General features: G+C 38.2%; 4 protein-coding genes and 1 pseudogene across 5 annotated transcripts; 4 read left to right on the top strand and 1 right to left on the bottom strand.

Moving 5' to 3' along the window:
* The first annotated feature begins 469 nt into the window (after window positions 1-469).
* Window positions 470-1,836, top strand: LOC113076571 (cell wall integrity transcriptional regulator CAS5-like). The gene has a single exon (XM_026249265.1). It carries the CDS (start codon window positions 640-642, stop codon window positions 1,834-1,836), a length of 1,197 nt encoding a protein of 398 aa, XP_026105050.1. The 5' UTR covers window positions 470-639.
* A 2,880-nt stretch (window positions 1,837-4,716) lies between these two features.
* LOC113076574 (zinc finger protein 93-like) lies at window positions 4,717-9,373 on the top strand. Its single transcript, XM_026249268.1, has 2 exons — window positions 4,717-4,868; window positions 6,146-9,373. Exon 2 carries the CDS (start codon window positions 6,197-6,199, stop codon window positions 9,059-9,061), a length of 2,865 nt encoding a protein of 954 aa, XP_026105053.1. The 5' UTR covers window positions 4,717-4,868; window positions 6,146-6,196; the 3' UTR covers window positions 9,062-9,373.
* A 229-nt stretch (window positions 9,374-9,602) lies between these two features.
* On the bottom strand, window positions 9,603-11,591 carry LOC113076575 (trypsin-3-like). Its single transcript, XM_026249269.1, has 5 exons — window positions 11,495-11,591; window positions 11,145-11,304; window positions 10,162-10,415; window positions 9,933-10,069; window positions 9,603-9,831 (listed from the first exon to the last, which is right to left on the bottom strand). Exons 1-5 carry the CDS (start codon window positions 11,532-11,534, stop codon window positions 9,682-9,684), a joined length of 741 nt encoding a protein of 246 aa, XP_026105054.1. The 5' UTR covers window positions 11,535-11,591; the 3' UTR covers window positions 9,603-9,681.
* Window positions 11,592-13,707: 2,116 nt separating this feature from the next.
* Window positions 13,708-17,223, top strand: LOC113076573 (myb-related transcription factor, partner of profilin-like). Of its 2 annotated transcripts, XM_026249267.1 has the most exons (4): window positions 13,708-14,017; window positions 14,461-14,838; window positions 15,727-16,152; window positions 16,246-17,223. In XM_026249267.1, the coding sequence occupies exons 2-4, from the start codon at window positions 14,580-14,582 to the stop codon at window positions 17,019-17,021; spliced, it is 1,461 nt and encodes a 486-aa protein (XP_026105052.1). In that variant the 5' UTR covers window positions 13,708-14,017; window positions 14,461-14,579; the 3' UTR covers window positions 17,022-17,223. The 2 variants fall into 2 exon arrangements, with proteins under 2 accessions (XP_026105052.1, XP_026105051.1); XM_026249266.1 differs by having other exon boundaries at window positions 13,708-14,838.
* A 941-nt stretch (window positions 17,224-18,164) lies between these two features.
* LOC113076572 (uncharacterized) lies at window positions 18,165-23,772 on the top strand (annotated as a pseudogene).
* The last annotated feature ends 1,008 nt before the right edge of the window (window positions 23,773-24,780 follow it).

Here is a 24,780-nt window from a genome sequence, read left to right as displayed (position 1 = left end):
GTGGCGAGGAGTTTAGTGGTTTTACAGCTCTTGAGGACCACAAAAAACAACATGGTTCAAAAAATGAGGTCAAATCATATTTGGAGATTATTCCAGTTGTGCCAGATGGCAAAACATACTCCAGCCATCCTGTCTCAGACCAAGTTTTTCACAGTTTTTCAACATCCAATTCAAATGAAAAACCCCTTGCACAAAGTGCACCTCCTACTTCAAACACTGACATCAAGGAGAATGAATCCACTGCAGATGTGGAAAGCAACATCTTGAAGCCATCTGAATCCCACCCTGTGACAGAAGAACAAGTGCAGTTATCTGAGAAGGACAGTTATCTGAGAAGGACAGTGATCTTTAAAAACCTCCAGTGTGGTAAACCATTCTGTGCAAGATCATGAGAAATCACCAGAATCTGGTGAAGATTCAGTTGCATTTAATAAGAAATCAATCCTGAAAATGCTAGCATCTGCTACATGAGTCATAGACAACCCGTCCAAATGAAACAGAGGAACTTGCCCCCCAGAAAAGCTTCACCGAGAGCACCATTGCAACCTGCGATCACCATGACGATATCAAAACCCAAGCCACTGGAGGATCAATTTAAGATGAAAAAAAGACACAGTGGTTGGTGTGAAAACTGGAAAAATGTTGCCTAAGAAGGGCAAGATTATATCTGTGACACAAACTCTCTGTCCTGTAGTGGTCCTTGAGACTCGGCAAAAATTATTTGGCCGGGACAAAGTGGAAGGCAGACATCAGTGCAGACTCTGCCGTAGGGTTTTCCAGGACATAGACACCTTGATAATGCATCATGCCCTGCATAAAAAAGAAAGAGTTAAATTTTGTCTTTGTTGTCAACAATTTGTGATAACTATAATCTCCGTCCCTGAAAGCCATGTCTGCTCTGATGTATTTTCTAGAAACCATCAACCTTTGATGGGAAAAATGTCCCAGAAACCAATCAGCCCTACAGCTCAAGAGGCAGAAAAAATGTTCTACTGTACTTTATGCAAGCGTGGCTACACACGGATACGCAGCCTCAAAAAGCACAACTGTCCATGTAAAGCTTCTCTGAAATCCTTGACCACTGTAGGCTTGGAGGAGTGCAATCCGGCTGTTCCAAACTCAAATCAAATGTCAACACAGCATATAAATATAGGCGTAGGTACAGAGCCGATAAAGATTGAGGAACAGAACATAGAATTCCCTAATGGCAAGAAAGATCAGATTGGGTTGAAGATGCAGCTGAAGGATCAGCTGAATCCCACAGAAACCCTTGAGTCAATCTTTGCCAGTGTTTCTAACTCCAAACCAACTGAATCAACTGAAAACTCCACTGAAGTACCAGCTGACATGATTGGAATAAATCAAGAGGAAAGCGATAAACTGGTTGAAAAGCAGTGGACCATGCCTTTGGATGATGCTGAAATTGATGTACTAATAGATGTGGATCAAAAGGACTCCGATGAGGAAGATTTGACAGACGTGGCTAGAGATGACTTTGATGAAGGTGAGGATGTTGTCATTGTAGAGTCTCATGAGGACAAGGAAATGTCAGCTGCATCTAGTAATGGCTTTCAGGTGCATATGACTAATAAAGGCTTGAAGAGGTTTGTTTGCAATGGGTGCCAGAGAAGCTATTCCCGCCTATTTACTCTAAAGGAGCACCTGAAGATTTGCGGGACAAGAAAATTAAAGCCGCAAAATAATACATTTAATATGGCTGGGCCAATTAAAAGCTTTCCATGCCCTCAATGTGGTAAGTTCTTTAGCCGCAAAGACAATATGAATAGCCATCGAAAGAAGTGCCATGCATCAAACACTAATTCCAGCAGTAAGTAACAGAACTGTGGAGTCTAAAACACTGCAGCTCAGGAAAACTTATTCGTCCTGTCACCATCTACAGGAAACCAAGCAGTCCGACAAGAAAGCACTCAGATGCTAGCAGTAACAGAAACTGGGGATTATGTCGCTTCCATCTGTGCTTCAAGAAGAGTGACGTGCGAATGCGGAGCCTCGTTTACGTGTCCACGACTTCTCTTTGAACATCTGCAACAGCATGCGCAGGAGTCCTATATTTGTCCACACTGTGGTGAAACTGCAATCGTGGATGGACTTTGAAGCACATCAGCAATTGCACAACCAATCTCAAAGCTCTACAAGTGAGCAAGAGCTTCCCAGCATCAACAACAGTCATTTTTCCCAAGTGTTGCCATCACACGTTCTGACTCGGCCGCACAGTTTTCCGGTTTTTCTGATTCATACATAAAAGCACAACCTTCTGCACTCTTGGCACCTCAACATTTGAACAGAGGCCATTCCTCAGACATTGACTTGCCAAAAGTGCAAAAAGCACTTCAGTCAACGCAGTTTCCCTTGTCGAGACACTACGGTTTGCGTTGCACTGGCGATACTTCGGTCAAAGAAACACACCTGCTCTCGTTGTGCTACAACATTCCAAAGTCCATTGATGCTTAAAGTTCACATTCAAAGCAATACGTGTAAACCCGCATTTAAACCGATTCGGTGCCCAGTGTGTGTGCGTTGGTTCAGTTGTCTAGATGGGCTCAAGAGGCACTGGTCTCACACAGCAGGCAATCCGACTTGACGTGTTCGATTTGTGACAAGAACTGTCCAACCCCTCAGGCACTCGAGGAGCATAAAAAGAAACATTCATAGAGTCAACAGCAGAATGATGCCAGCGGAAATGCACAGGAACATTTACACCAAGCAGATGCACAAACCAATCCATCTACACTATTTCAATGTCACATTTGCCTTCGCAATTATCCAAAGCTTCAATCCCTGAAGGATCATTTGAGGAAAGTTCATCGGCCTAAACAGCCGAAACAAACTAATCCGGGAACCATGGAACCAGTCCGTTCTGGACCGTTTCAGTGTCAGATCTGTGACCGCTCCTATCCTAACATAAAATCCTTGAAAAACCACAGAAGAAGAGTGCATCATATTGTGGGTGGCGTGTTTCTGCCATCAAAGGGAACTGAGCAAAGTATCACTCCCAATCAGTTTCAGTGTCATATTTGCCCACGCAGCTATCCAGATGAACAGTCCCTCCGAAACCACAGAAGACGGGTCCATCATATTGTGGAAGGTCTTGGGCTGTCGAGGGGAATCACTCAACACAATCTATTACAAGTGTCAGATTTGCCAGCGCAGCTATCCCGACGTAGTGTCCCTTAAAAATCATCGGAGGAGAGTTCATCGCATATTAGGGCCAGTGCCTGAAACTACACCATTACCAGTACCACTACCACCACCACCACCACCAATAACAACAACAAATCATGAAACAGAAGATGCTCTAGAGCAGAAACCGATACCTTTCCTGTGAATGGTGTCCATGCATTCATAAAAGGTGGATCTGCTGCTTGCCTTTATTGCTGTTTATGCAATAAAAATTTTGAAATTTTAGTCATAAGGCAGCACCTGTTAAGTATGTTATAGCATTATAGTAAAAAAAAAAGTTTGAATAGCTAAAAAAGACAGTAGTGTAACAGTCTTTTGTTTGTTTGTTTTTGTCTTGTTAATATTATTGTTCAGCTTCCTCTGTATTTCATTGTTGTTGCCTTAATTTAATCTATTGAAAAATTCAATACAGACCCCCCCCCCCCCAATATAAATAGAAATATTTTTGGTGAATGCACTGTATGAATGTAAAATAGAACAGTTGATGGCTGTTTTTAAGGTAGCCAATGTGTATCGTCAGTGTACTGTAAATACATTTAGATGTAAACATGTCCTACATTCCCTCAATAAACCCAATAGTGACACCTTTCCAAGTCTCCTGTAGACCAATAACAGGTGTGGTCATGCACACGTTTATTTAAGATTAACTTTGAGTGTGTTATACTGTGCTAAATGTTGCTGGTAATCGTAAAACTGACTGGACAAATCTAAATGATTATTGATTTGGTGAGCTGATCAAGTATGAAAAATGATGGAGGACTGAATGAATAAATGCATTAATTGCTAAAGGCAGAAAGCTTAGTCAAATAAATCTGATACGAAGCCTTGGGAGGGACACAAAAATGTCAGAGTTGTCTTTCAATTATCATATGTGGTAGGAGTTCTGTAGTGCTTTAACGGTTTACAAGTTTCTATATGTTAAAGTAGTAAATGCAACAGCAAACATGAAAAACAATGAACAATATTTGTACATTTTGCAAGGATAATATTCATTTATATGAACTAGTAAATTTTTAAAATACAAATATGTAAACTAGCATTTGTTCATAATATGTATTAAGAACATACAATTAACAATGAGCAATAATATAAATGAGCAATATTTATAATTTTACATTAACTTTGATTAATACATTATGTAAATATTGTTCATTGTTTGTGATGCCTGCGTAAATGTAATGCAGCATCACATCAGCCCTAATCTTCCCGTTGTCTTGACATGCACACAGTAAATTTAATAGCTTACCATTTATGGTTCTATATTTTTCATTTATGAATTCATGCTTTCATGTATACTATCATATGTAATTTAAATCAATTTCTGCAGTTGTAATTTTTGTTCAATTTGTGCGGTGTCAAAACACTTTGTTTTCTGAAACATTTTAATGTATCTATTAATTGTTAATAAAACCGATTAAAATTACCCATACCCAGCCTTTATATGCAATTGTTGGTATGACATACGTCATATGTTGCGCGTTAAAGGCAGTAAACAAGAATGATTTAACATTTATTTTTTTTCAAACTGGGTGATTGCCTTCACACAGCTACACATCCCGAAAGAGGTCATGTCGAAGAGGCTTTTATCGGAAACGGAAAAGGAAACGCCGTTTGTTTAGTCCCAAACCGTACGTTAGTTCATTGGTGCTAAAAAGAAAGCATGAAAGGTTGGTGTATACTGCTTAGCTTTGTTTTGCTTTTTTTGTTCTGTACCTTCTACCATATTAAGTAAGGATCTAATTTTATGCCGTCGAGCAAACAGTGGGCGATTTTGCATAAGTGGTGTTCTTAAAAAATAAGTTTTGAGGTTTTGAATTATGATTCTGTAGGTCCAGCGTCGGGTAGCCTTTATAGAAACATTAATTCATATATATGTATAAATACGATCATTTCGCTTTTCAGAATAAACTCATTCTTAAAGGACAGGTTGTGCTGTGTTGATAGATGCATGGCTGACTGTAATAGAGCATGCATAATGCATTACAGATCCGTGCATTGTTGATGGCAGGAACGGCCTATGCAGACGCATGCAGAGCGCCATCACTCTGTGCCGCTATCTCCTGCGGGCACGGGACAAATATTTTTAACCGAGTTGAAGTGCGTTTGCAGACTGAATTGAACATCATCAAATAAAAAATACTGGATGAGAACTAACAAATACAGACGCAATGAATAGAGAACACTTCTCTGTTTTTTCTCTCTCTTTCTCTTTCTTCCTTTCTTTCTTTATAGTTCGATTCAGTAACGAATGACTCTTATGAACCAGTTCTTTGAATGAATCACTGGCGGAATGATGAGAAACATGTGAAACAAACGCATCTATTAAAAAATAATCAGGACGTATTCAGCTACTCATTCTTATTATTATTATGAAATTCTCAGTTTGGTTATTATGGATATTTTAACATAAATTATCAAAAATCCTAATACAGCAATGCTATTTCACCCCAATATAATTTTTTGTACATGGGGTAACAGCTTTTTAAAAATATACCAATAAAGTCAAAATTTATGTGGCAATAAATATAAATGTATATCAACCACGTTTATATTATGATCACATATAGGTATATATATATATATATATATATATATATATATAGGTATATATATATATATATATATATATATATATATATATATACCTATATGTGATCATATATATATATATATATATATATATATATATACCTATATGTGATCATAATATAAACGTGGTTGATATACATTTATATATATATATGTGATAATATTCTTCTTTAAAACGGTTTTGTATGTTTATCTTAAAGCTGTTGAGTTATGTGCTTTCTCAATAATGCACTACACCTATCTATATAAATTCTTAATTAATCTCTCCACTTGGATAACAGGTGGAGCATAGCATTAGATGCAATATAGCTTACAAGAGGTTGTCTTATCTTTGATTCTTTTCTCTTCTGTTTAGTTTCAGCTTGAGTTGGGGGAAACTCAGGCACTAGCAGCCAATTCGCACATCATGCTCGAAGGAGAGGCCAAGAAACAAGAAACCAACTCTGATGAGGGCGATACCAAGGAAGAATCAGTGAAGAGAGGAATGGGGGAATTAATTTCTAAAGGTCTGGCATTAGGGTCCCAGAACAGAAGTGTGGAGGAACCTTCGTCTGTAGCCACTAGTGTCCTACCCAACTCCTTGACCTGTAATGCTGAGGAAAAAGAGAGAGAAAAAGGCTCCTGTGAAGCAGATGTAGAAAAACTCCCTCAGCAATTAAACTCTGATTTTACCCCAGTCAACAAAGCTGATATGGATGCACAGAAATATTCAGAAGACCGTGAGACAAATTCTCATGGTCTTTCCAGCACCACAGATAATGAACCAAAATCACTGCTGCTTAATGAAGAATTAAATGAGCCACAAATCGACACTCGGATGTCAGTTACAACTGATGAGATCTCAAGAAGTCAGTCTGACGGGAATCACTCAACTGTCCAAACATCTGAGGAAGCTGTCTGTGATACATCCTGCCCAAATAAAAGTAATCGCCAATGCGAAGAATATTCTGACAAAAAAATCCATGAGGACACTGTAGATGTGAAAGTTTCTGACACTGAAAATCAAGGACAAAAAAATGTAACACTGGATGATGCCTCTGTAGATGATTTACCTGAGAAAACACAGGAGGTAAATTCAGAGAATAATAACCAAATACCTTCGACCGAAGATAATGCTGAGGCAAGCAGCATGGAAATCACAGAAAGCAAACATGGTTATCCTTCCTTTTCTCGTGGACGGCCACGCAAAGAAAAACGGATAATCAAATGTGAACACTGCGGACGCCCTTTTAATCATGCCTCTGCGTATATCATTCATCTGCGTGTCCACACAGGAGAGAAGCCCTTCATCTGCCAGGACTGTGGCAAAGCCTTCGCTCAACTCTCCAACCTTCGATCCCACAGCAAAGTCCATAAATCCAAAAGTAGGAAACACAAACTCCAAGATAAAGCCATACCTGAGAAAATTGTGGATGAGAAAGAAGTAATCATGACTGACAAACTGGAAAGTGCGTGTCTTAGTAATCAAATCACCCCTAAAAGGAGGAGGCGGCGAGGAAGAGGGAAAGGGAAACCCCATACATGTCCGATCTGTGGCAAAGTCTTTTGCTACAAGTCTGTCCTCAATACCCATCTTCGTATTCACAGTGGAGAAAAACCATACTCTTGTAAGGTGTGCGGCAAATCATTTACTCAAGCGTGCACTGCACGTGTCCATGAGAAAGTACATTGGCCCATTAGACCTGTCTTATGTTCAAGATGTGGTAAGGGATTTTCTCAGATTGGGCCATTAAAATTGCACACTTGTGAGGGTAAAAAACACCCACATGCCACCTTGAAAGAAATGGAATTTGAAGGTGTTGTCCGCTTCAGGTGTCACCTTTGCAAAAAGTGCTTTGGAACCAGAGATGAGTATGATTTACATTTACAAGGACACACCGATACCCAGCGTTACAATTGTGACCGCTGCAAGCAGACGTTTAGTCTCCTCTCAGAGCTATATACTCACAAGAAGCATTGCATTTCCATGCGGCCTACGAAAGCAAAGTCTTCTGGTTACAGTTCCCCTCACAGACTGCAACCCAGAAACTCCTTGAAAAGAAGAACTCCTCAAAAAATGCGGAGTCCAGTAAAATCTCCTCCAAATGATTTTTCCTTTCAGAGGAATCTCAAAAAATGCTCCTCCCTACTTGTTTGCCCAGTTCAGGTCATGGCCACCACTGCTTATGACCCTCAGAATAACCTCTATTCAGTCAGTCAGCCGATCAAATCCAGCTATTTCACAACACAACTGAACAGTACTCACCAGAAATCAGATCCAAGAAAGTACTTCTGCCCGCAATGTGGACGAATATTCCAGCACATAGGAAGGCTGAGAGCCCATATGCTCACTCATTCACGGCGTCAAAGCTTCACGTGTATTGATTGCAACAGGATGTTTAAAAACTGGAACAAATTTTGGATTCATCAGCGGCTGCATAGACAGAAAAGAGGGCGCTTTTTTTGTCCCAAGTGTGGTCAAGGGTTTCGATTTGTGGGACTGTACAATAAACATCTGCAGAAGCATCCAGAACTCAATGCCCACGCTTGTCCCTTCTGTCCTCACACGTTCTCAGATGCACAGAAGTTGAGGAATCACCAGCAAGAGTGGCACCGCTCAACTATGCCCTATATTTGTGAAATTTGCGGAAAAGGTTTTGAAAGTGCGATTACTCTTAAGCGACATGGAGTTGTTCACTGCACAAATGATCTGATGGGGATGCATTGCACCACTGATTCGCAGTCAACTGTGCTTCCTTATGAATGCGGTACATGCAGTGCCAGTTTTGAGAACTTGGACTTGCTTTTCCACCATCAGCTCCGCCACAAGCCTGTAGATAAAGGTTCAATAGCAATGAAAGGCCAGCTACTTATGACTGACGAACGTCGATCTCACCGTCTCCAGCATCAACACTATGATTACAGCAATTATGATAATCAGATGCAAGAGAAGCTCCTCTCACACCCCCGTTCAAATGGAGGAGAAATGCCTGGTCGGTTGTCACATTTTAGTCCCTCAACCTTACATCTATCACAAAAGCCAAAACGAAAAACTGAAGCCCCAAGCACCAGCAGAACAAATTCTCAGAGTAATGAGCGGCAAATGGTTGAAAAACACACTAAAGAAAGTTTTTCAGCAACTGAAGAATTAAATGGTTCAAGACAGTCACCGTCCATATTGAAGACAGAAGACAAAACTGGTGACTTAATTTGCTCTGAATGTAATGCTTGTTTCTCCAACCTTATAGAACTGCATGGACATTACTTGGAACATGCCAGAGGCGAAATATAAATATTCTGTGAATGTTCTCTTTTTTTCAGTGAGTGTGTGATGAACATTTGCGTGGGAACCACTTATTTCTGAAACTTGTCAGAATGTTTAGTGTGTATGAATATTTGTTTTCCATGTGATATCAACATTACTAATGTTCTGACACCCAATTCTGTTATTATATATATAATTCAACTAGACATTTCCTGTTATGAACAGTATTGTTTTATTTAGTGATCCTATTGAGTTAGATATCTGCTAGTGTTGGTGCTGTAATTGAAGTTTTCTTGGAAGATGTTGCTATTAAAAGATTAAACATCTTGTCTGACATTGCTCAAGTCTTATTCATTAAGAGAAAGTTGTATAGGATTTTCAAAGAAGGCATTAGGATATTTTCCCCCCATAAATACTGTCATTTAGCAAAGAGGTTTTAATATTTCATCACATACTACTTGTATAACCGTTTGAATTCAAAACTAAATTAATGGCGTTTAATTTAATAAGGAAACATTTCTCATAGAACTTCTGTTTATATAAAAAAAATACGAAGAATACTGTGACACAATGTTTGTACTTAAATGTTTATTGTGGTTTGCCAAATGCAACATGCCATGATTATGGCCTCAAAAAATCTCAAGAGCTCAGTTGGAGTTCATGGTGTTTCTGATCCAGGTGGTGAAGTTGCAGACCTTGGCATAGACACCAGGCTTGTTCCTCTGTGCACAGCCGTAACCCCAGGACACAATACCCTGCAGCTGGTTGTTGCACACCACTGGGCCACCAGAGTCTCCCTGCAAAGCAGAAGTGTTTCAAATAAGTCACTTATTGCCTTAAAAAAAGATGTTTATATCTATTAGCATGAAATTAACGCTGTAACTAGCAGTGATCTTACTTGGCAGGAGTCCTTGCCTCCCTCCATAAAGCCAGCACAGAACATGTTGGAGCTGATCTGACCAGGGTAGGCATTTCTGCAGGTAGTGTCACTCAGGATAGGAGCCCACAGGCACATCAGACGGCTGGGGTAGTTGCCTGAGAAAACATCAAGTGTCCACTAGGTGAGTTTGCATGTGTTCACCGTGTTATTCTAAGAATGCCTAATGATTTATGCATGATGTACACACTTCCGGAGGCGCTCATGTTTCCCCATCCAGAGATCAGGCAGTTGGTACCAGATGAAGCACAGCTTGAAGGCAGAGAAACGGTCTGAACGTAGCTGTTCAGAGTGGCGGTGCTGGCCAGCTTGATCAGCATGACGTCATTGTCCAGAGTATTGCTGTTGTAACTGGGGTGTCTAATGACCTTTTCGGAGTTGATGAACTGCTCGGTGCCCTCAGTGGTGTCAATGTTGTGCTCACCCAGACGCACCTGGACACGTCTGAGAAATGAGACCGGCAAGTTAAATTACTTTGAACATCTTTCTGCATTTAAATTGTATTCAACTTAAGAAAACGTGTTACTCCAGTCTTCAGAAATCATTTTAATATGCTGATTTGGTGCTCAAGAAACATTGTTATTATTATCAATTTTCAGAACAGGTATGCTGCTTAATATTTTTGTATGAACTTTTTTTCAGGATTCTTTGATGAATAGAATGTTCAAAATAGCAGCATTTATTTGAAATAGAAATCTATTGGAACATTATCAGTGTCTTTACTGTCATATATATATATATATATATATATATATATATATATATATATATATATATATATATATATATATATATATATGTAATGCATCCTTGTTAAATAAATGTATTAATTTATTTAGAAAAATACTTTCCTTACATTTTTTATTACCATTTAATAGCTTTCAGAGAAACTTAAAGGGTTTAAAAAGAAGCACAAAACAATTTAAAACATGAAATGTTAAAAGTAACTGAAAATTTGAAGCTTCCTTCATTATATGGTAAAAATCATTAAACAAAAATATTATTCATTCAAATCTAAAGATCTTTGTGCAACTTAATTCAAAACCTTAAAGTTACTGTAATATAATCATTTTGACAATGTCCTAGTGTGACAAATAGTTCCAGTCTTCCCAATATATATGCACATGCAAAAAAAATAAAAATAATAATAATAATAATAATAATTTCACTTACGACTTGTAGCAGTGAGCAGCAGACACAACCCAGCGATTGCTGATCAGAGAGCCACCACAAAAGTGGTAGCCACTGTTCAGGGAAACCTGGTATTGAACACCATTCTTAGTACACTCAAATCCACCGACAATCTTATCATCGTCATCCAGAGGAGCGGCGTCTGGGAAAACAGTTTTTCTGTCACATACATATTTGACAAAAACAACTGAACAAAGCAGTAACCACTTGGAATTAAAAGAGATTTAAAGTATATTCTGCTGTACATGATGAATTTCTCTTAAGAAAACCCCTAAAACCTTAAGTGACCTGTATTAATTCCAGTCTAGATTCTCCCTGCCAAAGTTACTTACAAGCCACAGCGAACAGAGCCAGAAGAATGAGAGCCTTCATGTTGAAGCTGCTAATTAGTGTGTTCTAAGGCTTTTAAGACCCACCTTATATACTCTGTCTACTCTACAGATCTAGATCATTTTCAAGGGCATATACATACATTTGTTCTTTACGTAAGCAAGAAGTGTGTGACTCCAGCATGTGCTTTAACATAATGTACAGATGCTCTTTCTAGCACGTTACTGCAAATCATTTTTGTATGGTCATGAAAAAACTACAATCATTCATTAATAGATGTTTCTTGTTATTTATAATAAGGAGTTTTTGCAGCAATTGTTTAAAAAGGGGACATTTTGGTTATATATTTGTTGTGAGAAGTTAACATTAATATGTGTTTCTTAAAGAAAAATGTTCATGTTATAGCATGTTTAGGCACTAATAAAAACATATTATTTATTTATTTATCATTTTGTTATGACGAGCTCTTGAATTTTGAAGATAAGGCACTTAATTGTAATCATATTGAAGTCTTGACTAATGTTGCAAATATGTGAGCTCGTTAAAATTGTTGCTTATGTTATATTAGTTGAAATTCTATTGTATAATGTGATTGTCTGTACAGTCTATGGTGTTAACTTTAAAAAGCTCTTTTATTATTTTTAAACAAAGTGACAATTTATTTCAAACTGTAGACAAATTGCACCGATATGAGACGTGAAGACATTTCATTGAAACCGGGGACTGATAAATATCTCTTTGTAACATTACATTATTTCTCCTTGATCATAAAAAAAAAGAAAAGAAAAGAAAAAAAATCTTGGCTTATAGTAACCATGTTTTCCATGTTAATATTAAACCATGGTCTCAGCTACAGTGGATAGCTCTTTAAAATTAATTTTTAAGCATTGTTACAGTTACAATCCAAATGACCTTTCACATACACCTTTCACCCTTTTTCATAATTCTATATGACTGTCCTCTTTATATTTCTGTTTACTTATGAATATTAGTGTACATATATTTATTAACATAAACATAATTATTAGTTTAAAACAAATAAATTAACATTTATGTGTGGTTTATATACATAAATTCAAAGTGGTTAAGGAAAGTGAAGAGTCCTCTATAATATCTACCACCTTGTGTTCTAGGAGACACAGACAGGTAATGACACTTTTATTAAGATATTGTTAATTATTTATACTGGACATCATTTTGGGTTGAAAGAAAAGTCATTTTTAATATTCATATTTTAAAAGGCTATGGCCGCTAAGTGAACAATGATATATTTGACAGACAAAGGAGGTGGACGAAAAAAAAAAAACCTTTACAAAATAGTTACTTGTTGGCACTATGTGATGTGAAATATTTGGTGATTCCATGAAATCACAGATAAATCATTAACTCTTGTGAGAGAGTACAGGTGGCAAATGAAGGCTATGCAAAGATAAAAAAAAAAAAAAAAACTGCTGAATCTGTTTTTCTTTTGTTTTACGCCTATTATTTTATAGACTTTATTGTCTGCCTTTATTGTCTTTGCCAAAGATTTTGTACTCTTATAAATCAATATCACTAGTTTCCACATGCACCTGGACATTGTCACAAGGGATATCTCTCAAATCCAGTTGCTAAAAATAGGCCATCTCCATAAGGGAGGTTGATTTTAACCAAAGGCATCCTGAGAAATGTTCACACTTCGGTGAGAGCAAGAAATAAAAGTATAATCCAAGCCATTGCATGTTTTTTCTTTATGAGAACATGGAACAGCATATTATTCTAATCAAGTGCATCATAAATTTTTTCCCCTAATATTTCTCAATTAGACAGCATAGGCGGCTACTTTTATTTCATTGCATATTTTATGCATTGATATTCGTGGAAGATAAATATAAGTATTCACATAAATGTGCAAACCCGGAGTTCTCCAGAAGAATTACGTGGTAACATCTGGAATCGTACCAGATTAAAAACGAAACAGCTACTTTGGCACCAAGCCTGCTTTTTGTTTCCCACCATTTGAAAATACAATGTTTCAGATAAAACTATTATTTATATTGTTTATCGTTAAACTTGTAGGCCTAATGCACCTCGCAGCTTTCGGTATTTATTTTTATTTATTTATTTATTTTGTGCAAGAAGATAAAAGACTGGCGTGTTCAAATATACTGTCGTCCTTTAAATTTGTAAAATATCACTCTCAAGTTTCAGATAGCCACACGGCAAATATCTTTGTGTGATGTCATATTCCTGCGACTATTCGGCTTCTGTGTACATTTAGGATTATAAGAGGTTAGCCTTGCACATATGAACTTAGATTTTTTAAGCATTCTGTTTTAAAGCCAATTGTCACAGTACGGCGTGAGCACGGAGAATTTTGTTTCCAAAGCTAGATCTTTCTCTTAATGCGGGCTCGTTGCAAATATGACTTTTACACGAACAGTAGTATTTGCTTGAGAAGAGCTAGTGGCGGCTAACGTAATTTATGCGGAATGCGCAACCATTGCGGATGTGGTGCAGAATATATGCGCATTGCTGCGACACAGGTAATTTTGGCCTTTATATTTCATTATTTAATTCCATTAATTAAACAATTAGTTAAAGGCGAATACAAGTATATTATTGTTTGTTATTATTTCTCGTCCTCTCCTCTGTAGCCTCGGATCTTTACAAGTCATTGCTAGATTAACTGTAAATTAGGAGAGCTCTAAGATGTTTGTATTTAATGAATGATTCAAATACATAATGTCAGACATAACCGAATTTCAGAAGAACATCTTCGAGTTTTGCTTTTGGACGGAAGCCACAGGTTTTGCTTTTCTTGGTCTAATAAGCATAAACATAAACATCGCAATAATTGCGTAGAATCAGTTTAAATGAACACAGCACCTTTCTAAAATGACACGTTAACCTATTGTTGCTCCGTAGCAAATATCTGTTTTCTGTGGCTGTGTATTACTGAGCCCTTTATTAAGGCTGTTCTTGTTAGACTTCACAATGAAGCAATGAAAGGCTTGCCATGGAAGAGCATGGTGGCTCTTCACCCTGCTTGTGAATGGCACGCTCTCCATCAGTCACATTGGTGTGTCTGTAAGCCACAACATATCCATGACTGAATACTACGAGGAGGGGGGGCTGCTGTATGAGCACTCACCTCCCATGCACATCAAAGTGGAGTCTCCAGAGGGGCCCTTTGGAGGCGGGGTTTCAGAGGACGGTTTCCCCAGGGAAGATGACGACTCAGAGGGGAGTTGTGACCACCAGAATGGCGGGTTGCCAAGCAGCCTACCCTTTAATGTTGTGGTTGTGCATCCTAACATAGTCGCACCAGGAATGTCTTCAGATGAACTCATACCAATCGAACAAAGTAAGTCTTTAATGATATGCAATTTGACTTTACTGAAATATTACTGCTAACATTACAGTAATACTTAATGGTGTGCTCTGTTATTGTTCCCTCATTACTTACAAATTTAGAAATTAATAGTACATGTTAAATATTTAAAATGATATACACCCACATAAGATGAAGGTTTTAGTCACGGTGGTAGCGTAAAGTGTTGAGATCATGTACTACTCAGTTTTTCTCAGTAATATCCTAATGGATGACTTCTACTCGGCGAATCATGGGTTATTGCAAACATCCCGCTTATGAGTATTGTTGACACATTTTCACAACTTTTGCTCTTTGACTAAATGAAACATGTTTCAGTTTTAAAAACCAAATGTAAAAATGTCTAGTTAGTGTAATCGTTTGATGATAGTAACAGTCAATATCAGTTTTCAGTTTCAAGTTTTTATTTTATTTTATTTTTTGTAATATTGAAAATGTTCGCTATTTTACAATATTTTTGACTCAAATATATATTATATGAATATATATAAAATTGCATAAAAATGACTTTTTGAAAATTATGATATGTACACCTAAGGTGAATAGTAATTTATATTTGTGTGTTTATTTATAATATGTGGTACCACAATTAATATAAAAAACCTGGCATTTGCATTTTGAACCAGATGGAATTAGCTAGAAAAGGAGTTTTTTTTTTTTATTTATTTATTTTTTTTTATTATTTATGGAACTACCATGAATAATAATAAAAAAAATGTCAGTATGCTATATGTTAGTGTTAGCCCAAAAGACTATAAGTGCCATGTTGACCATTGCAAAATGGGACAAAAAAAATTCACTTTTGAATAGAAATGCAAAACCAAGTTTTGTGTTATATAAATATTTGCCTTTTATTTAAAGACAGGGGTGTGTCTTCATCATTAGCTGCGGGAGGTGTAGGGAAAAGGAAGAGCCGCTTTAGCGGGGCAGAGCTAGAGGTCTTGGTATCAGAGGTGACTCGCTGTGAGGGGGAGCTGTTCGGTCCAGCAGGGAGGCTCCGGCGCCGAGAAAGAGAGCGCATTTGGGCTGGCATACTTGAGCGTGTCAATGCTGTGTCTAGAGTACCTCGGACTCTGAGAGAAGTGAAGAAACGCTGGGATGACCTGAAGAGACGAAATGGTGGTAGACTGGCTGATGCGAGGCACCGCACCTGCTACCTGCCATCAAGCAGAGGGTCTGCAATTTTGGGAAGGCCGACCCAAGTCAGTCCCAGGCTCCAGCAATCTCGTCAAAAGCAGAGCACTAGAGGAAAAGCCAGTTTCATGTGTTTGTCAGACACTGATCCAGGTAAACGTTTTGGGTTTGGATTGATCCCACAAATATGAGTCTACAGTAATGTCTGAAAATATTGAAAGTTTATGTATGTTTTCACTCTTTCAGTTACAATTGGAGATAGTTCTGAAAGAGATGGTTTCGAAAAGGATGATGAAGCTGGTGAGCAAGAAGGTGAAGATGGAGATGATTGTGAGGGTGTGGATAACAGCATGGAGGATAAACTGGGTTTGGGCTTGGGTCTGGGAATAGTTCCGCCTCCAACATCAGAACGCTGGCTACCTCCTTCACCCCTTTACAGTGCCCCGTTCCTCAACGGCACTCCTCAACCAAGCCCAGAACCATCTTTAGGGACCCACCAGGGCCCACTCGAGCCCCCTCCACCACGCACTTCCTGGCTGGAAGATGAACTTCGTGGGCTGGGAGAAGCAGCCATGCAGCTTGGAGATCGCATGGAGCAGAACCTGCGTGAGTTTGGAGAAGGCTTCAGACGTGATATGCGGACGCTTGTGGCTTCGCAAGAGGCCCTTACAAGTTGCTTGCAGCAGAATAATGTACTTTTGCAACGTTTGTTGGGTCTACTTGAGATGCAGCATCAGCCGTCTCAGCAACAAATTCCACAACAACAACAACAAATACAGCAGCCTGCACAGCATCAACAGCAACAGGAACCTCCACAACAGCAGCCTTATGAACCAATGTTATTGCCACAGGAGCAGCCACAGCTAGAGCAGCAAATCCCAGCAACGGTTCCACCTCTTCCACCACCTCCAGATATTTTAGATGGTACTCGGCGTACTGAACCACCAAATGACATAAATGGAGTAACTCAACAGCCACGCCGTGGCAGAACAGTAGACCTCAGACGAAGACGCAGACGTTGATGTTACCGTGAGATGTGGACAAATGAACTGTATTCAGTTACAAGAAATGTATTTATTTAAGCAATGTTTTATATATAAGGTTAACTAGTTGCAGATTGTGCCATGTCATATTGCAGCCACATTTTATGTTATGCCTGGCTCAGATATATAATAAAGTGTATAATATGTATGCCAAAAAGCTATATATAAATTGACTTCTCCACTCTTGTTGCTGATAGTAAATTACTAACATTTTATGGATCTGTTTTCTTAAGTTTATATATAATAACTGCAAGTTTAGAAAACAAATCCTCTAGGCAGGCTTAGAAAATATTCATTATTCATGCTGTGGCAAAATAAACATCATTCACTTTTATTTTTTGATTAAGGCACAGAATATCAGTGCAAAATGGCATTTTACTTCTGCTACTATTAGTGTTTAAGAAACATCTAAATGCAGTTTTAAGGGACTTGACATTGCATAGAATCTCTGAATTTCCTTGGAAATATATGCAGTTATCTGAATTGCTAGCTAATATAGAGATCTAAGGTCACCTGGTCACTCTGCATGCAATGCAAGATAAAGCTCAAATATACTATTTTGCAAACTTTTCATGTTAACAAAAATCACTAGTACTTGGAAAAATGTCTGCATATGAACAAGTTTTAATAAAAGCAATCAATATATTTATCATCTTTTTTCTATTATCACAGGAAATGCACACATACAACTGTTTTTAACATAATATTTTTTAGTACGACTCGGAATAAAAGATTTCTGCAAATTGTTAAGGATCACGTGACATTCAATAATAATTGAAATTTTAAATTGCATTTAAATGAAAACAGTTGTTTCGAATTGTAATATTTCACAGTTGTATTATTTTACTGTGTTTGAGGAAAAAAATGCAGCCTTGACACACCAGATGCATATTTCTGGGTACCAAGTTTTTAGATTTCTATTTTAAATATTATCTAAACAAAAAGGACGTGTATACATACGTTACATACAAGGTTATCAACAGAACTGCTAAATCAATAAAACTAATTCTATATTGAAAAATAAAATGCAAATAATCCTCAATTCAGAACCAGCAATATTTATCGAAAGGTGTCGCTTTAAACGTAAGTTAGTCGCAGAGGGCTCACGTGACGTAGCACACGCTTCCAATCAATCGTTGGCTTCCATGTTTTTAGGGGTGGAGAAAAGAGAAAAATATATGTGAAAATGGCTACAGTGCAGTCTGAATCCGAACAGCCATTAGATAATAAACTCATTAACGGTACACTTGCTGGAAATAAACCTGAACTACCACCTGAATCTATTACAGTAGCCGACGGTGACGCTGAGGTTTGTGCACAAGGCAGCGACGCAAAGGGAACGACAGACCCTGGTGCCCCGTCTTCACCAGCAAGTGAAAATGCATCTCCACATGGCGATGCTCTTTCACCATTCAACAAAGATCCATCAGGAATGTCTTGTAATTTTCAGCCTAGGGACGACAAGCAAAACACGGATGTGCTACTTGAAAATAATAACGGTGATCTGATTTCAGCTGAGGCCGCAACGGACTGCGATGTGACATCGGATCGTTTGCACAATGAAAACATCGGTAAGTACTTTGCATCCAGGCCAGACAGTAAAGGGCATGCAGCGATTTCTTGAACATCGCATAGATTCGTGCAATTTCACACATTTATTCAGCCGTAGGAAGAGCATGCAGAAACTCTTGGAGCGTTTTGTTTTCTCTTCACGACATCAATTAATTACTCTGTAATTGGCCTGTTCTAACCCAATCAGAAACACAATTGCTTGTTTAACCCTTTCATTCATCAGGATGAAGACTCGTTTTAGAGGTTTTAATCATCCAGAAGTGCATACAGCGTCGTAAAGGTTCATTGAAATATATTTTATGAGTTGTTATCATTTTTAATAATAAAAAAATGCAAACGCTTTCAAGGTTTTATTTAATTATTATTATTATTTATTTATTTATTTCAGTTTGAAGCCATTAGTTCGCATTTTTAGATAAAATAATAAAATTAAAATAACCATGTTTAACAGTGGAATTCATGGTGGAAACTATATTACCCATGATTCTGCAGAAAAATATCCGCCTGTCAGAGAAGCACCTTTACACTCCCATTAAGCACTGGATTTGAAGTCGGTTCCCCATTCAATTTCCAACAGCTTGTATTATGTGCATATTTTGCAATAACTGATCAGAAAGTTTTATTCTCCATTTTTAATTCTATTCTGTAATTTGTAGTTCTTCATGAGATTGTAGTTCTTTATTCTCATTAAACCTTGTAAATTGTAGCTGGGCAGTTTGATTCATTGCATATAACTCCTAAACAATAGCTCTTTTTAGATCCCTGTAGGAAAAATTAATAGGGAAACCAAGGCTGCTGAAAAAATGGACAAGCAGCACTTTTATAATAAATGTAGGGGCATTGAGAAAAAAAATGGATAAGACCCATACGCTGGGTTAAGTGAACATGGGTGTGTCTGTTTCAAAAACAGAAATACAGGACATTGGTGCTAGATGTCACACATCTATATCTTAGTAACTATAGTAACTTAGTAACTCAAATGTTACGTATGCTTGTTTTCTCTGTCAGTGCTTTTGATGGTTTGAAGCATTTAGTTTTTAAACTTAAATTATTATTATTTTTTTATTATTATTATTATTTTTGTAACTTAAAGATTGATTTTTGTGCATTTTGTCCAAAGTAAAATTCCAGTATCATCTTAACTATAGCTGCTCTAAACCAGAGTGAAAACCACTCATTTATACAGTATAGTAATTACAATATCTCTTGGTCAGTAGTTTGATTATATATATATATATATATATATATATATATATATATATATATATATATATATATATATATATATATATAAATAATTGCACTTTTAAAAATAGCTGAAAAGCCTTTTAATAAACAATTTTTTGTTGTCAACATGTCAGATTTTTCAAAATATTGATGTAATAAACAGTTTATTATACATAAAAATCTGAATGATTAAATGAACTATTTGTTTTGTCAGTTGGAAATTACTTCATATCTAATGTTATTGTTGCTATCACTTTACAGGGCAAGAAACCGACAAAGAAGAAACTGAGGACAAAACTACAGAAAATGTCAGCAAAGAGTCAAAGCATGCCACCAGGGAAGAACACCCACCAAAACAAGATGAAGAGTTGACAAATATAAGTGAAGTATCAAAGTCTCACGGTGAGGCAATGGAAAGCACAGAAGGGAAGCTAGAGGAAACAGGAGATCCCAAAAGCATGGAAGAGGTTAAGGAAAACACAGAAGAGAAGGAAGGAGTAGATGAATCTAAGAGTGATGGGAAAGCCATAGTTGTCAAGCGAAGGAAAAGCCGACTGGAATGCAACGAATGTGGTAAAAAGTTCACTCGCAGGGAAACATACAACCTGCATCGACACTTTCACATGCACCAAGATGAGCAGGCTTCCCTTGTTTGTAAAGAATGTGGCATTACTTTTGAGCATCGAAGTGACCTCATCAAACACCGCAGTATTCATAAAGAAAACAGCCAACCAAGCCTGTCGCATTCAAAACGCTCTGAGAGGATATACCAAGAACGGAGGAAATTTCAGTGTGAACATTGTGGTATGTGCTTCTCGACAATGATGCGATTAAGGCTTCATGTTTGTGAACAGAATGTGGAAAAGCCTTTTCGCTGCCCTCTGTGCCGCAAAGAGTTCCAGTACCGGGTGTCCATTAATGCCCACATGCAGAGTCACTCTTTAGACAGTCCTTATCGGTGCCTTGAGTGCAACAAAGGCTTTCAAAGTTTAGTGACTCTGCATATACACCAACGATCCCACGCTGCACTGAAGCCGTATGAGTGTCCAGACTGTAGTATGGTCTTCAGGCATCGCTATGTCATGGAGGACCATCGACGCAGGCACACGGAAGAAAGAGCCCACTTGTGCAAAATCTGTGGGAAGAACTTCAAATACAGCAGCCTTTTGCAGCAGCACCAGTATCTCCACACCGGCCAAAAGCCTTACCACTGTTCATACTGTGGAAAAACGTTTGCTTTTGCACCAAAATATGCGAGCACATTTTCGGCAACACAAAAAGATCTCAGCTAGGTCTGAGGCACGTATTACAAACCATAATTTATCTCTTGTGGGGCAAGTAGGTAAAGAAAATACGATTGTTGAGCAGAAGCGCAACTGTCCTCTATGCCCTAAAATTTTTAATAGAGCATCTGATTTAAGAGCACACATGTTAATCCATGAAGCAGAGTATGAAAGGATGAGTAATGGCAAAAGATTTGATAAGGTCTATGCATGCCAGTATTGTCCTCTTAAATTCCAGTCAGAATCCATCCTGCAATCCCATTCACAAACACATATGACTAACATTTTGGGTTTAAACACAACACATATCACAAATCAGGTTAAAGCGGTACTTGAAAAGCAGGATGATGTTGGTATGGATGGGGCAGATATTGACAGTACGTCAGGAGTAGGGGGGTTAGAGGACCAGACAGAGAAGAAACCGTTCAGATGTCGAGATTGTGGAAAGTGTTTTCGCTACCGATCAGTGTTAGAGCTTCACATGCGCATACACAACAAGGGTTACCAGTGTCAAATATGTAAAAAGTCTTTTAGATTCAGTAGCTATTTGCAGCAGCATTCAATTATCCACACTGGGAAGAAGCCATACAAGTGCCCGGACTGTGGTAAGGATTTTGCATTTCATCACAACATGAAAACACACCAACGGCTGCATCAACAGAAGCCGTTTCGCTGCACGCAGTGCCGTAAGGGCTACAGCGATGAGAGTCAGCTTCAGCGGCACATGCTTTCCCATACAGGTGAGAAACCTTACAAGTGTCATCTGTGTGATAAGAGCTTTGCTTTGGCCTACTTGCTCCGAGACCATCTAAATACTCATACGGGGGAGAGACCTCACCGCTGCCAGGAGTGTCATAAATCGTTCCCTTGGCTTAGTAGTCTGCTCGTGCATCAAAAGATTCATATGCGTAAACATCAAGGCCAGGGTCACAGTTATCCACTGTCCATACATTCTCAAAGAGGTAGAGTGAGCACCGGCAGGAGAGGTAGGCCAAGGTTAGATCGAGACAAACCGAAGGACGGCACCTCTACCTGGTAGAATCATGTCAGAAACACTGTTGCCAAATGTGGTTCCACACCATTCCCGTAGCTTCGATGCAAAAAGACATCAAACGCATGCAGCTAAGATCGCAGCACTTGGAGTCGAGAAATCATTCCCAGCAGGTTCATTTGCAGCAAGAATGGCAGTTACAAATGCCACCTTCATCAGAAGAGCTGCTGCACTCTCAAAAGCCTGTGAATTTATTGGAAGCCCAGTCCAAACAATACAGTGCAGCTGCAGTGGTCAGGAAATCACCTTAAGACGATCTTGCCTCAAATGTGATGGTCTCCCAGAGCTCAGGCCCCAGCAACAACTTTCACAAGCAAATATACCGTTGTCAGCACACCCTAATCATTACTCGGAGATAAACATATCTGAAACAGAGCAAAAAGGCAAACATTCCACAGCACCAAGTGGACAGGCCTTCACCTCTGGATGTAAAAAGGCCAATCACCGAGATCCATTCAAGACTTGCAGCAATCGCAGTGGCCAGTGCTTTGTGATTCAGTGCAAACAGCTGAACCAGAGCGGGTTCAGTACACTCGTCAGATGGTGGCAATATAACTGCTGACTTAGAAGCACCAACCAACAGTGAATCTGATAAACTCGCCCATGACATGCAAATACCAAATTCCTCAGGTCTGGCTAAAACCGAAATGGGTCAAACAGTTGGTATAGTGCTACCCGCTGGTGCTTCTGGTCTACCAAATACCCCTCCATGGGGTATGAAAACCTCTTTAGAAATGTCTACATCTGTGGGCTTACAAGAAATACCTGGAGATTCATTAGAGAAGCAGCAAAACAGACTAATCCAGCACTTGCCTCAGCACCTGCAGATTCCACAACAGCTTCTTCAACAACAGCTCCATCAGACACAGCTCCAGCATCAGGCTCAAATACCTCCTACTTGGGTTAGTGCAACTCCTCCAAACCAGATGGGACTGATGAACATGGCGTATACTCCAGCTCGTTTTCCTCTTGGGGAAAGACCTCCAATGTGGGGGTTTCAGGCTGCTCCAGTTGTTTCCCAAACCCTTGTAAATGGACCAGTTCAACAAGGCCACATCCGGGCACAACAACACGTAGCTCTAATATCTGGCCAACAAATTTCTCTAAATCAGCCTTCATCTTTTATCTCACCACCTTTTCCTCCACCATCTCTCTGAATATGCCTGCTCCGCATCAAATGCATTCTGTTGGAAGACAACTTCCAGGTCCTTTACCACAAGGGATCTTCTTCACCTCACAGGGCACCATAAATGAGATGCCAATCATGCCACAAGTAACAAACTTACCTCAGTTAGCCCAACAAACTGAGTCACACAAAATGGGCAATAAAATGCCTTTTGCCCCAGATCACCTGTTCCAGTGCATGATATGTGGTGGTTCTTTACCTGGAGAACTAGAATTACAGATGCATTATATGCAACATGCACAGCGAGATGTGTGAGTTTGATTTTAGAAATGATACATACAAAACAATAGTTCAGTTTAGATTGTCTCTTTGCTGTTTTATTGTACATTGCTGTTAATCTGCTGTAGTGATTTGAAGATTTAAAATGTATTAATGTTTTTATTCCGTTATTAAATTTTCCAGCTGAACATATATCCTAGTTTCATGTGCTTTGTCATCCTCATAGAGTATATCACACAAACCAAAGCAACACTTTTTTTATATATATATATTATTTTATAAAGAATTGAAGTTTTATTTAAATTTATAGTCACGTTTTGCTTTTAGTTCATAAAATTATATAGAAATATTGTCTTCTAGTCGTGTACAAGTAATATTATGGTGTCCAAATATGTTAGGTGACTAAAAGTTAGTGGGTATTGCTACATCATTAAACATGTTAATAATGTGCGCTTTGGTTTGATTGTAAATACTGGAGGTTAAAACTATGCAAAATAAATTTATAATGTATTTTGAGATATATTTTTGAACTAGATTTAAAATCTCTATAGTAGTTGGCATGCCATGGTGTATGTGCAATACAAAATTTCTGAAAGTCTGGAATTTTTATTTATTTATTTTTTAAATTGTGTTTTTTTTCCCCTCTGTTTTTCACAACCTTTTAGTGTTCAAATAAAATGGCAAATAAATACAAATAATAATTATAATTTTAAGTTTCCAGAGGTCCAAAGTCAGAAAAAATAAACACAAAAACTAAAACTGTTTTTAGGATACTGCTGGACTGCTTTTGTACACCAGTTTCATAATTACATTTTTTTTTTTTTTTTACTTTTTTTTTTTTTTTATTACATGTCCAGTGGTTACCAAAGTCCCTAAATGTGCACTGCCACTGTGTGATTTTTAGCGGCGTCTAGCGGTGAGGTTGCGAATTGCAACCAACGGCTCAGTCCCCCGCTCACCCCTCCTTTAGATAAGCTACGGTGGCCGACACAGGAGGTAAAGACAGCAGAGATTTCTTTACAAAGGTAAATCAAGGAATTATATTTACTTAATTATTCAACAAATCAATGCTATTGCGAATGTTAATATGCTTGTTCAGCTTTGTGTAAGTGTTTTATTTGCAAAAACAACAAAGTGAAGAAAACCTGCTCTCTGGTTGCGACTTCCATGTAGGGGACCCAAGGTGTGTGTAGATATAAA

The sequence above is a fragment of the Carassius auratus genome, unplaced genomic scaffold, assembly GCF_003368295.1.
Source record: "Carassius auratus strain Wakin unplaced genomic scaffold, ASM336829v1 scaf_tig00020719, whole genome shotgun sequence".
NCBI lineage: Eukaryota > Metazoa > Chordata > Actinopteri > Cypriniformes > Cyprinidae > Carassius > Carassius auratus.
The sequence above is the reverse complement of the archived record's forward strand: the minus strand, read 5'-3'. Positions and strand labels throughout refer to the sequence as shown.